General features: G+C 31.1%; 3 protein-coding genes across 3 annotated transcripts; all 3 read left to right on the top strand.

Annotated features, from left to right (window-relative positions):
- Positions 1-459: 459 nt before the first annotated feature.
- LOC123693685 (lipase member I-like) lies at positions 460-4005 on the top strand. Its single transcript, XM_045638874.1, has 6 exons — positions 460-499; positions 1026-1107; positions 2072-2217; positions 2790-3035; positions 3275-3617; positions 3877-4005. Exons 1-6 carry the CDS (start codon positions 460-462, stop codon positions 3935-3937), a joined length of 918 nt encoding a protein of 305 aa, XP_045494830.1. The 3' UTR covers positions 3938-4005.
- A 3109-nt stretch (positions 4006-7114) lies between these two features.
- LOC123693843 (pancreatic lipase-related protein 2-like) lies at positions 7115-9445 on the top strand. Its single transcript, XM_045639081.1, has 6 exons — positions 7115-7214; positions 7630-7705; positions 7935-8077; positions 8284-8529; positions 8748-9090; positions 9321-9445. The coding sequence occupies exons 1-6, from the start codon at positions 7175-7177 to the stop codon at positions 9364-9366; spliced, it is 894 nt and encodes a 297-aa protein (XP_045495037.1). The 5' UTR covers positions 7115-7174; the 3' UTR covers positions 9367-9445.
- A 940-nt stretch (positions 9446-10385) lies between these two features.
- LOC123693684 (androgen-dependent TFPI-regulating protein-like) lies at positions 10386-16938 on the top strand. The gene is made up of 5 exons (XM_045638873.1): positions 10386-10567; positions 13892-14017; positions 14665-14885; positions 15438-15601; positions 16847-16938. The coding sequence occupies exons 1-5, from the start codon at positions 10391-10393 to the stop codon at positions 16936-16938; spliced, it is 780 nt and encodes a 259-aa protein (XP_045494829.1). The 5' UTR covers positions 10386-10390.
- Positions 16939-17485: the final 547 nt, after the last annotated feature.

The raw sequence follows: 17485 nt of genomic DNA, 5'->3' as shown, positions 1-17485 counted from the left end.
TAGTCATGTGATATATTATTATTATAGATTATATTATTCATTATTTTTTGTTTTACATACCATTCAGAAAGTAATTTAAAAAAACACTTATTGCAAAATCATACTTTAATAATCAAAAGAGAAAAACGTATGACTTCAAATTGCAACAGAGATTCTTATCAACAGCGGTATACCTTTTATAACGATAAAATAACATTTTTAACCGTAAATAGTTTTGTCCTATTTAACTACAAAGTTTTAAATCACCGAAAACTATCAAAACTAATTGATTACTATCTTATCGTAGACCAATATACTTGAGCATCAAAGGGATTGATCCGGTTAACGAAAGATTTGTTTAACTGTGGATTAAGTTTATCAATACTATCTATTACAATTATCTCTAAGAAATCAACATAAATAGCGAAAGTTTTTTCATAACCAACACATTTTAATACAAGTTCCTAAACGCTATTCAAGATGTTGTTTAAAATTATATTAGTTTGTGCTGCCTTTGTGGGTGAGTAAACTTTTTAAACGTTGCTTTTATTATTTGTTTATGTTCAGAAATTGACGATTAAAATTAGTAAAGTTATTTTTATCCCGCGAAATTTAAACTACGATAAAGAGATTTTACGTGTTTTAATTGCCTTCTATGTAAATTTTAATGACGTTCTTTACTGAAACATAAATTAAAAGGAGACTACTATAACTACGTTGAATTTTGTTCCCCGTCGTGTTGAAAATTATAAGCTGAAAGATGCAAATGGAACACTTAAAGAGGATGGCTCCATTAAGTTAAAATAATTTACTCTATATTGAAATTAAAACTTATTGATGTGAAATTCTCTAGGCGCGTTGAGAGTAAGATTCCAATTCCATGGCAGTACCGTCACGTCATGGAATAAGGCGACGATTTTGGGTATTAAAGTCACACACTCTTTTTTTGAATTTGATTATTATTTGGCAATATTTTATATTTTACAAGTCACAGGACGTTGTATATTACATAAATAATGGGGGTAATTTAAATTGCTTTTTTTCAGTATGTAATGGCTGCGTAGCACAATCCGTAGAACCTAGTATAGAGAGACAAGGAACTTTAAATGTATATCTGGCGTATACGAGGTAAATTATTTATACTGTACTTTTCGTAATAACTATTACATATATAGTTTAATATTTGTCCTGAAATATTTGTCCTGTTTCATGGCACATACTTAGTTCTACAACAAAAATAACTCTTGAGCTCAATACTAAACTTGATATGAAAATTCAAATACACTATTACAATATATAAAAAATTGAAAAAGGGTGAATCATATAAATTTATTTATTTATTTATTTATTTAAATACTTTATTGTACTGCCAACAAAAATTACAAAAAGAAAACTTATACTAAAAGAAGACACAGCACAGATGGCGGCCTTATCACTAATAAGTGATTTTTTCCAGGCAACCAACTAAAGATGTGATGTGAAATTTAAATCGTTGCTGAAATAAAACAATGACCTGTAATGAAAAAAAAAACATTTCCATTCCCAATAAATTCCACGTTAAAGTTCCCACTAGACTATAATTACATTAAGAACATTTCAGAATCGCATAAATGTTATAATCAGAGAGGTATTAAGTTCGGTTGCGAGGAGTGAATAATAAATACCTCTCCAGCAAAGCTTAGAACAGACGAAAATTAATAACACACATTTACGAAGCATTGTTTTTAACCTACTTCAAAAAGGGAGGGTCTCAATTCGTCTTCAAGTCTTTGTTCTGTAAGAATTATGTTACTGTTTTATTATTTCAGAAATTACTGGTCCGATTTTAAATTTATTTCAGTGCTAAATCACCCATAAATCGAGGATGGCTCGAAGATATTATTGAAAGACAGGAAAACCGTATGTTGTTTCGCAGTGCCCGAAGTAATTAAAAATACTTGTTAATTAAAATAATTTGGTAATTCATTTTGCTGTTTGGGTGAGGTATTATATTATATGATCACGCTTAAAGCAACGAGAACGGGGAAAAGCGGGTAAAAGCGCGGGACATAACTAGTTACATATTAAACTCCTTACTCAACTTTTTCCACAGAAACAATCCGCGGGAACCCGAAATATTCAATAGCACGTTAGAGTCGATTGCTGAAACTTCCTTGAACTCAACTCGCAATACTACGATCATTGTACATGGACATGAGGGAACAGCCTATACCAGTATTAACCCAACTGTTAAAGATGGTTAGTTCAAAACTTTTACAACCTACACGTAAATGTTTGTTTTAACATACATACTTCTTATTGTAGTGAATGTGTGTTGCAACAAATACAGTACCTATAATAATATAATATAATAGTATCACTAGGTATATAGTATAAAAAAGTCGCTTTCTCTGTCCCTATGTATGCTTAAATATTTAAAACTACACAAAATATTTTGATGCGTTTTTAGTGATTCAAGAGGAAGGTTTTAGTGTATAATTTATTAGGTTTTAGACAAAGCGGGCGAAGCCGCGGGCGGTAAGCTAGTAATAAATAATAATATAATTTGATATACTAAAACGTTTATTATGTATGTTTTCAATTTGTAAACATGTTTTGTTGTAATTGAATGTTTGTTTTAAAAAGTTTAATAACGTATGTTATGACTTCCAAGATAGTCATTATTGATAGTATTTAGTGTTGATTATTTGTAGTAACACGCACTTTAGATATATAGTATTTGAAGCGAAATAACGATAACATTTTAAAAATTATATTAAAATTTTTCTAAGACAACATGGCAAATACAATTTTATTGATTTCTCTTCCAGCTTTACTAACAAACGAAGACGTCAACGTGATCGTAGTAGATTGGTCTCAATATTCTCTACAGAGTTACAGCAATGCCGTGAGTGCTGTGCCCAGTGTAGGCACCAGTTTGGCAGAAGTAATTGAGCAGCTGGTTCAAGCGAATATAGCCACTCTTGATACTATACATATGGTTGGATTTGATCTTGGCGCACATGTCGTTGGTTACGCTGGAAGAAGTCTTGGCGGAGAAGTTGCTAGAATTACCGGTATGTGACTCATTTTCTTGAAGCATATTAAATAAAAAAGTGTATCAATTTATAGTGCACTGTAACATCATTAGCCTCGTATTATCTGATTAAAATCATGTTTATATAGTATTTATTCGCTAATATGAAAAAAAACTTAAAAATTATGCCACTTTCTCTTGCCTTATCTTACTCAAATATAAACATGCCTCTTATTCAACCATAATTGACTATATCATATCGATGTTTATTTCCCATAGGTTTGGATCCAGCTGGCAATCAATGGGGTTCAAATTCGCAACGCTTAAACAAGGCAGACGCTAAATATGTGGAAGTTATTCACTCTGACACCGGCGGCATGTTCCCTAATGGAATTGGAACTCCGCTGGGACACGCCGACTTCTACCCGAATGGGGGGGATAGCCAGCCGGGATGCTTTCTAAATAGGCCTTGTTGCCACAACCGTGCCTGGGAATATTTCGCTGCGTCGCTAGCATACACGCATTTGCAAGGCAATCAATGTAGTTCGTTGAGTCAGATGGCCTTTAACAGGTGTAGAGGCTTTCTTTACCCGATGGGCACGAACTCTTTGGTTAAGCTGGGGTAAGTTTATGTTTATTAAATTTTAATATTATACATGTACCTATATACTTTTGAACTTTCTGTCTTTTCTTTCTTTCTTTCTTTAGTCTGAATAAGGATCAATGGTATAGTTGCAAGGATTGACACTAGCTGTGTACAAGAGCTTTTTAAAAGCTTTATTGTTAATGTGATACAATACTTATAACCGATTGTGTAGTTATTTTACTATTTTAAGTCAAATTTATCTTCGTTTTTAAAAGATTTATTATTTTATTTTCAGAAGCGGCATATACAGGCTAAATACTCGAGGAACCTATCCATTTTATTTAAGTTGGTATTAAATCATAAAATAAAACATAAGCGATTGATCGAAAGAATTTATCTGTATTTAGTATTACTTAAATGAATAATGACGAAGACTTCTTTCTGTGTTCGTGTAAAGTAATTAATTATGTTTATAAATTTTAGTAAACATTGTATGCCATAACTTGAGTGTAAGAAAAATATATTTAAGGAATAATATTGTTTTTAATTTAATTTTGTTTATGTTAATTTAGTGTTCGTGACGTGATAAAATATCTAAAATAATTATTAATAGTTATATATCTTCAATAATCTATAATCTATTAATATTCATTTAATCAATCATTGACTCGGACAGCGACTTTCGTATCCTAGTTATCAAAAACGTATTTTACCTCAGGCTGCAATTAATAAGGATAAAGGAAACTTAATGATAGTATAAAAGTACAAGTAACAATAGTATTCTACATTTTCAATAGAAATATGAATACTGTCAGCTAGGGTCCGTTCACACAGAGCGGCTGACACACTTGGAAAGCATCGGCGCTCATTTTTCCGGATAGTTTACGCTTGGAGTCTATGTAGCATTCCACACAGACCGGCTGGAAGCAATCTGAAAGCGGATCGGACGCGATCGTAGCCGGTCACCTCCTCTTATTATTTTATATACGAAACGCGTTCAAACATTCTTGTTGCCAAAAGCAGTGCACATGCAAAAATATGTCATACTACAAATACTAAAAACACTGTTTTCAACGTGATAAGAATCTACTCTCCTCTCTGAGCCGGTCTGTGGGAACGGACCCTAAATTCAACATAATATCCGCTTTCATATCCATCAATTTCTATGCAACTCAGTTTCTTAATAATCATACTCAGTTGCTACTTATAATGACACAATATCTTCTTGTATTTAAAGTGCCAGGTCAGGTTTTCTGTCCGGAAAATATAATTTTATTATCTCTCCTTTATGCAGTTTTTAAAACAATTTTTAGAAAATAATGTTCAAAACTAATTTGTATTTTCAAAATCCTAATTTGGCTTTTAGAATATAATAATATGTACATTTTACCAGCAATAATTAAGGATCTAATCAACATTAATCAAATATGGACGTAGTATCAGTATAATTAATGACGAAGGCGTGTATAATTATTATGGTATAGTTTCGCTTATATACTATTATTTAATTATATGACTGCAACATGTTATTGATGAAAATGTTCTCCATGTGTTATTTTTTTTTTGAGAAAATTTTCCTTCTTATTTTCAGAAAACTTATGACGTTTTAAACTAATACAATTCACAACCGCTGACGCTTCGCTTCGCTATTGTCATTATAAATTATAATCAACAATTACAAAGCCGACTTTAATATTATCTTAAATAAGACACTATTATTGTCTTAGCTTTGCCGAAATGGTACAAAATATATTTGCTGTAGTAGATAAGATATTATATTATCAAAGTTCACCACTAGACATACGCAAAATCATCCTGAAAGGAGGTGATATTATTTATATTATAAATAAATAAATATTATTACAAATATATTGTAATAATATTATAAATATATAAATAAATGTATTATAAATAAATAAAATATATATAAATAATCTTAATCTATATATGTTACTTTTTCAGGTTCAAAATTAATATATAATGAAATAGTAAAAATTAACACACTATAACTATTTTATTTAAAGTAAATGCTTTACCTATGAATGAATGAACCTATGCACAATATGAATGCAACTAAAATTATGAATATTTTTAAATTAATTTATCATTGGATGGATATGTCTCTCTTTCATGCAAAAATAGGCTGGTAAGCTCATAGGAAAATTTAACCCCGTGAAAGCTGCGTCTTCCAGCTAACTTAAACAACAAGAATCATGCAGATATACTTCTTCATAAACAAGTTGACTAATAAATTAATTTTGATTTGTTATTGGCAGTAAAAGAGATAGACTTGTATCGGTTTATTTGCTAAAATAAATAGTAATTATCAATTATATTTTTAGCCTATTTATCAAGGTTAGATACCTATACCTATAAATAATTCTAATGCTGATAGCTATACATTTAAAGATAATACCAAAAGGCTACGTTGTAGTAATTGTAATAATAATATCTAAGAAAATAAACGTAAAATTAAAAATACTTATATTAATAACTAGGTACCTAATTATGAACGATAACGAAATCCTATCGAGAAAATTTGACAGATAACAACGGTATGTTAATTAATTTAAAATTGAAAAGTAGGTAAACATCGTTAATTATAGTTCAGTGACCAGCTAAAAGTATTAACAGGAAGCCTAGTAACGTAAATACCTACTTATCGTATAGAATTACCCGAACGGCGTAAGGCGTTCCTGTTATCCTTACAGAACTAACGTGTGTTAACTGCATGCTAACTAATTATGCCAATTAATATGGCAATCATTTAGGATTTCATAAAAAATTGTCTTTTGCAGATGAAGTTATGCAGAAATTGTACAATATGAAAACAGGAAGCATAAATTGGATGAGCTGTAGACAGTACTGCATAATAATATACTATTTTCCTTGATTTGTATAATATATCAGCCTTTATAAAGTTTACTAGTGGTCCGCCCCGGCTTCGCCCGTGGTACATATTTCGCAATAAAATATGAATGAATGAAATGAGAATGTCCTTTCTCGGGTATCAAAATATCTCCATACCAAATTTCATGCAAATTGGTTCAGTAGTTTAGGCGTGATTGAGTAACAGACAGACAGACAGAGTTACTTTCGCATTTATAATATTAGTATGGATTTTGCCTAAATTCAGTATGGTGACTTCAATAGGATGTGATGGATATCAAACGAAATAAAAAAAAATCAGTTAAATCTTCATTTAACATAATATAAGTAATCTATTTTTGCTGAAATTTAAAAGAATACGTACTTTTTAATGTCACATTTTGTTATACTAGTGACGTAGGTAATCCACACTCTTTACGTCCTACGTTCACAATAAACCTTATCAATAAACGGAAACAATTTCTTTGTTACAGATTTGTTTTACAACTAAAAAAGATTTGATATTAAAGGATTAGCTTATCAATCAAATAGAAATTAAGATCAAAGTGAATCGCTCGATAAAGATAAGTTTTATTTGATGTTCAATTATTTTTATCAGTGTTATCGATTATGAATAATCAAATTAAAATCTACATAAAAGGCTGGTTGCGAATCGCAAACCATTAGAATTTTGATAGAAATTGCTAAGAGACGTTGAACGTAGAATGTTTCCTAAACTTATATTAGTTTCAGCCGCTTTAGTGGGTAAGTAAAATATTTAATGTAACTTCGAGAAATCTTATTTATATTCCTTTGTAGATCGCGATGTGAATCCGCTATCGTTTATAACAAATGTTATTATTTCTAGACTGGCATTACAAATGTCTTGAGTGGGTTGTAAAGTAAAGGTTATATAAATAACTTTTATGAAACAATGTTATAAATTATAATTGTACTAGCTTACCGCCTGCGGCTTCGCCCGCTTTCTCTAAAACGATTTGAGATTTAAACTATCTTATCTCTCAAGTTGGATCGAACTGTGCACATGGTGTGCGAATTTTATTATAATCGGTTAAGTGATTTAGGAGTCTATTGAGGACAAACATTGTGACACGAGATTTATATATTATATTAAGATTATCTCAATCAGTCACGTTAAACAAATGTTTTAATATTGCAGCTTGCAATGCGTTGCATTCGTTTGGTCCGCGTTCGTCAAAGCAGGGAAGCTTCAACGAGTATTTACTGTTTACGAGGTAAATATAAAATTACAATATATTATTAAACAGTATCATTCTGCTTCAATAAAATAAATCGACCTTACGAAAATCGACGAAGGGGACGAGAAGAATTTAAATTGATTTTTATATTTGATTATTAAATATTATTTTATTCGCTATCATTTGTCTTAATCCAAACATGAAATTTTAATACTTATAATGTTGTCAGAACCAGCTCACAATAATTATTCTTAAAACTTTTCAGAGCAAGCTTAAATCCCGAAGTATTCAATAGTTCATTAGCATCTATTCAAGAAACTTCTATGGTCTTGACTCGCAACACTACAATTATTGTCCACGGGCACGGTGGATCAGGAGACACTACTTTGAATCCAACGGTTCAAAACGGTAATCACATTAATACCTATTATATAAAACTTACAAAACTACACACATTCACTAATTCTGAATCTTGGTGGATTATATGCTACTAAAATATCGACACTTATCAGAACAACTGCTAAACAGCACTAACACACAAAGCATATATTATACAGATAATATAATAATATACTAGTTATAAACAAGTAATAATCATCATATTATTCTTTCAGCTTTGCTCCAAGTGGAAGACGCTGAAGTGATCGTTGTGGATTGGTCTCAGTATTCCCTGCAAAGTTACACTAACGCCGTGAACGCCGTCCCCAGTGTTGGTGCTTACCTGGGTTCGCTGATCAGTCAGCTAGTAGAAGCTGGAGTGGCTGCATACGGCAGTATTCATATTGTAGGCTTTGGTCTCGGAGCCCACGTTGCTGGCTACGCAGGCAGAGGTGTCAACGGACAAGTTGCTAGAATTACAGGTAAGATCATTAATGGCAAAATTATTTAATTGAATGTTGTAAAAAGTATTTGGCCTAAGACATAATCTTGTATCTCAATCATAATTTTATGTGTCCTGAACGTTTGTAATACTTGAAAGTTAAAAAAGTATTTGAATTATTGTATGTTTTAGAAATGAAATGCATGTAACAAAGGGGTTCTGGTGAATTTATCAACATGCACACATTTTCCTTCACAGGACTCGACCCATCTGGAAACCAATGGGGCACAAATTCGAACAGACTCAAAAGCAGTGACGCAAAATACGTAGAAGTGATCCACACAGATGGGTTCGGACTTCTGCCAAATGGGATTGGAACTAATTTGGGGCACGTGGACATCTATGCGAACGGCGGTGAAGGCCAGCCAGGCTGTTTCCTCTCCAGCGCTTGCAGCCACCAGCGCGCTTGGGAACTCTTCGCCGCTTCTCTTACCCATAGCCATTTGAACGCTCATTCCTGCAACTCCTTCGCTGAAATGAGGTTGAATAGATGCCGTGGTATACTTTTCCCAATTGGTACCAACGCTATGTCCAAATTCGGGTAAGTTTAAAAAATGTGTGTTTTCACTTAATTTATTCGCTAAACTTTTTTTTTAATTCCATCGAAGGAATAAACAACAAGTTATTTATAATAATGTAATATGTGTGCATTGATGTTATCACAAATGTTTTTATAATGAATAACAACGATATAATATATTGTTCATACCATATCTTTAGTAGGTACCTACAACATTATCATTTAATAACTTTAAAATTACCTTTTTTTAGAAATGGAGTCTATCGCATTAACACCGGCAGAAGATATCCCTATTAGTCTAAGAAAAAAGAAGAATCTAAATTTAATTTGATGTTATGAAGCAGACGTTTGTGTAAAAATAAATTCTAACAGAATATATTTTTGTATTTTCATTTTCAGCAATACCCATATACTGCTTACCGACATTTCTCGTATAAAGTAGGTACATTGTCAACATTTTTGTATGAAAACTACTTGACACTTATTGTACGAACTCCGAAATAAAAATATGAGGAATAATTATTGGAAGTCAGTGCTATTAGGCTTAGCACGCACTGCGGTTAAACGCGAGCAGCACAGGAATAGCTGAAAACGCAAAACCGCATACGAACACGCATTGCGGCTCGCGTTTTGCTTAATTTTATGTCAGTACCATCATGGATTTCTGGCGAGTAGCATGTGTTGTGGCTTTGATTTTGAAATATAAGAAGCAAAAGTCGTAAACAACGCCGCCGCCATAAGTACTGGGTACATCCGCTAACAGATCAAAGACATTTAAAAGGATACTTTTGCAAAATGTACAATGATGTGCGAGAGCATCCCGATACATTTTTTAATTACTACTGAATGTCTATTAGTACCTTTGATAAATTATTACAAGCCGTAGCAAGCAATATAAAACCGAATGCGGTTAAACGCTGTGCGTGCGCTACCATACTATTACTATAGGACACAAAAAAACGCGCGTTTGCAAACCGCGATCAAAATGTAGCAAGTTACGTTTTTAAAATCAGTCACTGAAAAACGTCACTAATGTGTGCGCTTGTGTAGAAAACTATGTGTTACATTTTTTTGCGGTTTCAGACCTACGATAAAACGCGTACGTTTAACCGCAGTGCGTGCTAAGCCTTACGCTCAGTTTTCTGCCAGGTACTTAGTCATTTATATATATTATATAACCACAAAAACATGAACCTATGACAATACAATATTAAAAAACAAACAATGAAAGAGACTTCTACACCTGTAAATATACTTAAAACCAAACTAATATACCTGCGTCCGCAGAGTACCACTCAGTCCAACGTTACAAACGTGCATCATGACAACCCATATATTATTAAATAGCAATATACGCATCCTTGTATACGTGGTAGCGTTCCTACACTTAGTGTTTGTGGCTACAAAACTGTTGAACATAGATTTCAGTCGCGCTGAGGACCCAAAACTACATCCGTACTCACGACTCAAATGGAAATTGATCACAACGTGGTTTAATGTAAGTAAATTTGGGTGAGTATATTTTACTGGCATTCTCTTAGCAACTACTTTACTATCACAAATCCTGAAATATATCTTCTTGTTTTCATACCATATAGCTTTATACCAATCTGTATTTCGGTACTGAAACAGTAGATATTATAAGAATTTGTTATTTTTCACAAATTTTGAAAATAACGTTTGCTACCTAATAAGAAATTTATGATAAATATTCGTACGAACAACCAAGTGTAAAACTGACGTATTTTCTGAAAGTTAATTGTAGGATTGATAACATTTGAAGTGCAGAATATGAATCTCTTAAAAACCCACACATTCAACGATATGAAATCACAACCTGTTAAATAGAAAATGTATAATAACATAGTTCAAAACAGCATCATAGAGCTTTTAATTATAGCTAATTAATATATTTTTAATAAGTTTAATTTCGTCCATACCTTTATTTTTTCTTTTAATAAAAAATAAAAATACGCCGACCTTATAACTCTACACTTCTACAGTCATTGTTATTCTATAACCATCAAGTTACTCTGATGGTGCTGCAGGAAAATCAGAGCTGATTTGGAACGTCCTTTTGATGGATTTAATTCTCAATAGATTCATCCTGTTTTAATCTATTCATTTCGTTTGATAAGAACCGTGCTATTATAAACTAATAATTTGTTTGACTCTACTTCTCTCTCATTTTTATTCGCTCAAATTGATACAAAATCACATTTATAAATTTACTTTACGGTAAATTATAAAGTTTAATAGGAGTTTCTACCAACAGTATTAATGTTTGTTTCAAAGATCTGAATCAAAACAAACATTTGGCGATATTTCATCAAGAAATTAACTCTCGCTGCAGCCTCTTTTCGTTTTAGAAAAAACATGATAAAACGTAACATATAATAGTTTCTTTTTAGTTTTTAGTTATTTGTAAAAAATACTAGTTGCGTACAATATTATTATTAACTACTTACGTAGTAACTATTAGTTATTCGTGCTACTAACTAAGTCACTATTTATATTTATATACAAACAATTTTAGTGTTAACGTACTTAAGATAGATAATATTTATTTTTGCACATGAATATAGCTTATGTAGATTTTGAAATATATTATTCTGAGAGTTATGCTTTAGCTTGCGAATAAGTACTAGATTGCAAATATTTGTCCCTACAAGACAATATTTGTTTCAAGTGGAGAATACACGGAATTCACAAAGAACATGTTATTAGCTTTGTCGTTTCTAACCCGTCTCTGAAGTTATTTTTAAAATATTATAATGCTAAAATATTATTTTGTAAACTTCCGATTTTATTTATACTCAGATAAATTTACGTAACCTTATTTTATTATATTACATGTGATTATATTATGATGTAACCAAATAATTTTCACAAATATTTCATCTGTTCACATTATAAGAGACATATTATTGTTTGGTCTAAGTATCTCTATTTGAACCCACGGTTTTGTAGCAACTTCAGTATCATCTTGTCATTAATCTGAAAGTACATTGTGTGTATTTTAAGTGAATCATAAAATGTTACTTTCTATAAATAACTTAAAGATCATGCTTTAATTACACTACATAAGCATTTTGCCCATAAACTAAGCATATTTTAATGTGATACCTAATAATATTATTCATTTCCGCATTATTACGCATCGTTCAACTACCTGATACAGAAAACATTATGCGAATCACCCAAGTACATGAATTTACAAAATACTCACTCATTTAAATTTCCTACCTAAAACTGCTATTTCAAAGACGTCCCATATAAAACTAGTGCCCTAGGACTCCGTACGTGCTAACGCATACAGTCAACTAATTACGCCAAGTACTATACAACACTTTGAATTAAACTGCCTTCTACGTCCCAACATGCCTCATATTATGTTTCTCTACATACTAACTATTATAATCAATCCTTCTAGATAACATTTTGAATGAGTATAAGAGTAATTTATGTCGTATTCGATCACGATGTTTTCCAGAGGTAATTATTACTTCCTTTTATCTTAAACTTTTACATAATGAAAAGATATTTAATATCTATAGTTTTAAAATCTAATTCGTGTACCTTTCTTCATTTTTCATACGATCATAGTGATTAAAGAACTGAACTTAATAATGGGTTTTGTAAAGTCACAGAATTTGTAGTATTTATGATACATTAATTGATTCAATATTTATGTTACGAACACATTTTTGGATATTTATTGGTAAACTAGCTTTCCACCCGCGGCATCGCCCGCGCAGTCAAAGAAAAACCCGCATAGTTCCCGTTCCCGTGGGATTTCCGGGATAAAACCTATCCTATGTCCTTTCTCGGGTATCAAAATATCTCTATACCAAATTTCATGCAAATTGGTTCAGTAGTTAAGGCGCGATTGAGTAACAGACAGACAGACAGAGTTACTTTCGCATTTATAATATTAGTATGGATTATACATATCAATAGAACTGTAATTTTTTTTAGTCTTCCAGTATGTAGGATAATAATTCTTGCCTGATCTCAGACTGAGCGTGCGGGGTGAAAATCAATTAAAAATAAAATAAATAAAATAATTTTAGTTTATATACCTATTCAGTAAAAAAAATATCTTCAAATAGAATTTTTGTGAGTTCCATCGATGTAAATCAAAGAGATTTTTCTTTTATTCTTGTCAAATTCAAAATATTTATATCTCAAAGGAATCGGATAATCGAACAACACTGTGGCTTTAATGAGTTTGCAAGGTGATACAAAGCTTCAAGAGGAAATCGGTGTAAAGACATTCGTAAAGCAATTCCATTTCTATACAAGCCGTCTCCTGCGGGTTCCAATTAAAATATAAATATCTGTATGAATTGCAATATCTAATAATTATGATCGTTCTCAAATAATTCTGTACGGATTGTCATAAATATACTGAGAATCAGAATACTGAGTTTAAACAATAAACGTTGGCTGATACATTGCAATTTGGTTTCCAATATTACAAACGCTTATCATTTTGATATCGAAATAATAATTATGTATGTACAATGTTTAATTGATAATTATCAATATTATACCAAATATGACCGATACGATTCTACTGATATGATCAAAGGGAAAATTTTGATATGGAAAAATAATAAACTATTAAACAATGACATTGTTAATATAAAAATGATATCATCTTAACTGACGAATAACATGAATAAATAGGTAGTTTAAAAATCAGACAGGCAAAATGCAACACGACATTATTGCTTAAATAAACCCACAGGCATAATAAATTTTGAGTGACTGTCGTAGGAGTATTCGGAAAAAGAAAAAATATTTTTTACAATTGCAGTTGGCGATGATGCCTTATCTACTCATCTGTATCTACTGCGAGTGGCAAGAAAATAAAGGAAACAAAAAAAATTTAGCATCTATACGACATTTAATTTTTACAAGTATAATACTACCTACAACTGTAGTAAGTACATTATTTATGTTATAATATCGAGTATTGTTAAAAAGAAAACATATGGACTTAAATGGACATAAAATTTCCTAGGGAAGGAACAGGTCCCCTTAATACAGGTCATATACCTAGTAAGGGGGCCTGAAACCCAATCTATTTTAACATAATTATTAATGTATGAATTCAAATAAAGATTTTATTTATTATTATTATTATAAATGTACCTACATTTTCCAATGGTTCGAAAGCTCATGTAATCTAATGCAAGACTTTAAACAATATAGTAATTAGTAATATTTTTAGTTAATTACAAAAATTGGTAAAATTATGTTGGTAAGACACGAAATAATACTGTTTTCTCTCCAGTCTTGAAACATGTTATTGCTGGGAAGGTATTTTGTAATTCAACTTTTATTCTTGGTAACAACAAAGAAAACAAACAGCGAATTCCAAGTTTAAGTATAACAAATTATTTATATTTTTAGCAACGCTACGTTGAAGTTCTTAATAAACAAACATAATTACGTTAATTAATTCCATTGCGACCGACGTCGAAAGAGTAAAGTCAGTCAATAGACATTTCTCTTCATATTTGTAATAGACAGTATAATCTAACTTTAAATTAATTTTCTTGTCAATTTATGAACATTTTCTTTCAGTTTGCTGATATTCTATTTTGGCTGTTATGGAATAAGAACCGAGAGCTTTTGATGCCTTTATCAACTGATATTTATATACCAATATGGGCACACCACAGTATGCATACAGTATCCTTGCTTTTTGTCCTCTTTGAGCTGATATCAGTCCCAAGGAAGCGACCAGCAAGTTTGACAAAAGGCATCAGCATCATGATTTCTTTCATTACTCTTTACATGCTTATGTACGTAATTATTTGAAAATAATGTTTTATGTATTTTTTTTATTTGTATACATTTAGTATAGAATTGTTTTTTACCTGCTAATAGCAATACTATTTCATCATTAATTACTAGCAAATACAAGAATAACTCGCAAAGAATAAAAAGAAACACACATGAATAACACGAATGGGAAAGGAATTACAAATAAAAAAAAAGACAAACATTTTGTTACCTGCACGTTCACATATTCTAAGCCGGGTATAAAAAATTAAACTGACCTCTATTTTATTTTATGATCAATTAAATTAACGGAGCAATAGGTCCCTAATCTTAAAAAAACTTTATCACGTAAAAATCCTGTATAAAAACTCTAAATATCTAAATATCTTACCTACTTACTTAAATGTTTCAGCGTCATTGTGAATGTACATATGATTTAGATTATATCACAGACTAATAATAATATACTACGTATACAAATTATATCATTTAGATATAAATGTAAAGAAGTTAAGTTCGGTATTGGTAACTAGTGTTTTGATAATCACTGTGTTTTTTATTTTTATTTACAGATGCGTGGAGAGCTTATGTAAAGGTGATTTTGTATATCCACTTCTAAGGACATGGTCTATGCAGAAATTATTTGTTTTGATTATTTTTTCATATATATCTCACCTATTTTATTATACGAGTCAATGGCTTATAGTGGATATATTTTGGCGCTATATTTCCAAAGGTAACCTTCATGTAGTCATTTTTCACTTTTTAGGAATTACGATTAATTGAAACAATTTTTTCTGTTGGTCTTAAAAGTAAAATACGTAATTTACCAATATTTAATATTATATAATTAGAATTTATCTGTGTCTTATATAATAATAAGGTTTTACTACTATATTCATAGAATTAAATTGTAATGGTTCTATTTTATTTGTCATGGTTTTGGTCGTATTTACAAATAAAAATAATTAATAGCTACAATCGTAATAAATTCTTGTCACGTTCTATTGATGTGCATACATATACTAGAATTACGTAGGTCAAGCCAAATCTAGGCTTAACACCTGCCCATATGAGATAGCACATTATCCTACGATTTAGTGGGCTCGATGCTCCATAACGTCTAGCATGTAAATTATGATAATTCTCAGACATTTTTATCCTTAATTTTGTTGCTTTGTTGCATGTTGTATGATAAGCGTAGATAGTGTAATCAAAATAAATCTGTCAACTGCCTATTCAGATTAGGGCAAACATGAAACAATACACCATGTATTATTTTACCGCTATTTATAAACAAAGGACTTCTTCATGAAAAAAATCCGTGCTTCATTTAAAAATCTTAAGCTTATTAATTTAATTTATTTAAATATTTACTTTAAAGAAAGCGCCATCTATCGCACAGTGTATGAAATAATGCAACAGCTCCATCCGTTAGCTCCAAGGTTGGCTCCATCGCTGTTTCCTAACTATAAAAACATGGATAAAAGTCTTATTTACTTAGATCTAATATTTCTTTGTTCATTTTCCATTCACATCTAAAAATACGGAGTGTTTTGAATAAATTGTATGCGAATTCTTTGCTTAACGTTATTGTTTTTAAATATCGTCAGGCGTCAGAAATGTTGGTTGACATAACCCTATTTTACGACTAAAATATAAAAATATACTTAGTAGAAATTAATAGTGTGTTAATTTTGAAAAATTAATCCTTGTTCTAACATTCAAAAATTTTAAATTTGTTTGAGAAAATTGTAACATTTGTATACATTGTAATTTTTGTTTACCTCTTGAAACCGGTTCCAAGCATCTTATGGTTATGCGTCCTATGCTTCTCATGGTCACAGTCAACTACATACAGTATATCAATGTTATAACATTAGTTTAATGAAATTCTTTGTTTTATTTTCAGTAGGTAGAGCGGAAAATAAAATAGTTGTATTTTTTCCATCATGTTTATAAATCAAATTATGCGTTCCAGATAAAACTAAGAGCAATTGCTATGCAAAAAAAACTCAATTAAACCAAAAGCTTGGAAGACCCATTAATAGGGGCCATCCATTAATCACGTGATGTTTTTTTTGGTATTTTTTGACCCCCCCTCCCCCTTGGTGATACGTGGTGAGGTTTAAGACTACCCCTCCCCCCCCTATATCACGTGTATTTTTTCGTACCTGCAAAGAATCAATTTTTTATTTATAAAAAAATACTGGTATAAGTATCATCTAATTTTGTTATAGAAAATTAAAGGCTACTATAATAAACGTTCAGAGGTAGACAGAAAGATTGCAGTTTGTTTTTGAATGACATAAAAATAATGAAAGAAATGCGAAAAGTTGTATGCGTTTGACAAATACACGTAACGCCGCTTTTCGTTTGAGTATCGCGCGCTTGCCGAAAAAATAAATACACGTGATATATTACTTTACCCCCCCTCCCCCTGGTGATATTTCGTGATTTTTTGATGGACCCCTCCCCCCCCCCCCCTTTCGAGCCTCACGTGATTAATGGACAGCCCCTTATCGATTAATATATATGTTATTTGACTTGCTTCCTGATTCGTTATTGCAAATGCATACAAAAAAAATATTAGCCTCGACCTTTTTTTTGGACATATTTT

Source organism: Colias croceus, chromosome 8, assembly GCF_905220415.1.
Source record: "Colias croceus chromosome 8, ilColCroc2.1".
NCBI classification, from domain to species: domain Eukaryota; kingdom Metazoa; phylum Arthropoda; class Insecta; order Lepidoptera; family Pieridae; genus Colias; species Colias croceus.
Note: the sequence above shows the minus strand (reverse complement) of the source record. Positions and strands in the feature narration are given on the sequence as shown.

Excerpts from the sequence above, each read along its gene's own strand:
- LOC123693685 (XM_045638874.1), top strand. The coding sequence starts at position 460 with ATGTTGTTTAAAATTATATTAGTTTGTGCTGCCTTTGTGG. Across the intron at positions 500-1,025 it reads AGTTTGTGCTGCCTTTGTGG|TATGTAATGGCTGCGTAGCA; the intron begins GTGAGTAAACTT and ends GCTTTTTTTCAG. Across the intron at positions 3,036-3,274 it reads AGAAGTTGCTAGAATTACCG|GTTTGGATCCAGCTGGCAAT; the intron begins GTATGTGACTCA and ends TATTTCCCATAG.
- LOC123693843 (XM_045639081.1), top strand. The coding sequence starts at position 7,175 with ATGTTTCCTAAACTTATATTAGTTTCAGCCGCTTTAGTGG. Across the intron at positions 8,078-8,283 it reads GAATCCAACGGTTCAAAACG|CTTTGCTCCAAGTGGAAGAC; the intron begins GTAATCACATTA and ends TTATTCTTTCAG. Across the intron at positions 8,530-8,747 it reads ACAAGTTGCTAGAATTACAG|GACTCGACCCATCTGGAAAC; the intron begins GTAAGATCATTA and ends TTTCCTTCACAG.
- LOC123693684 (XM_045638873.1), top strand. The coding sequence starts at position 10,391 with ATGACAACCCATATATTATTAAATAGCAATATACGCATCCTTGTATAC. Across the intron at positions 14,886-15,437 it reads ATTACTCTTTACATGCTTAT|ATGCGTGGAGAGCTTATGTA; the intron begins GTACGTAATTAT and ends TTTTATTTACAG. Across the intron at positions 15,602-16,846 it reads TTGGCGCTATATTTCCAAAG|ATAAAACTAAGAGCAATTGC; the intron begins GTAACCTTCATG and ends TATGCGTTCCAG.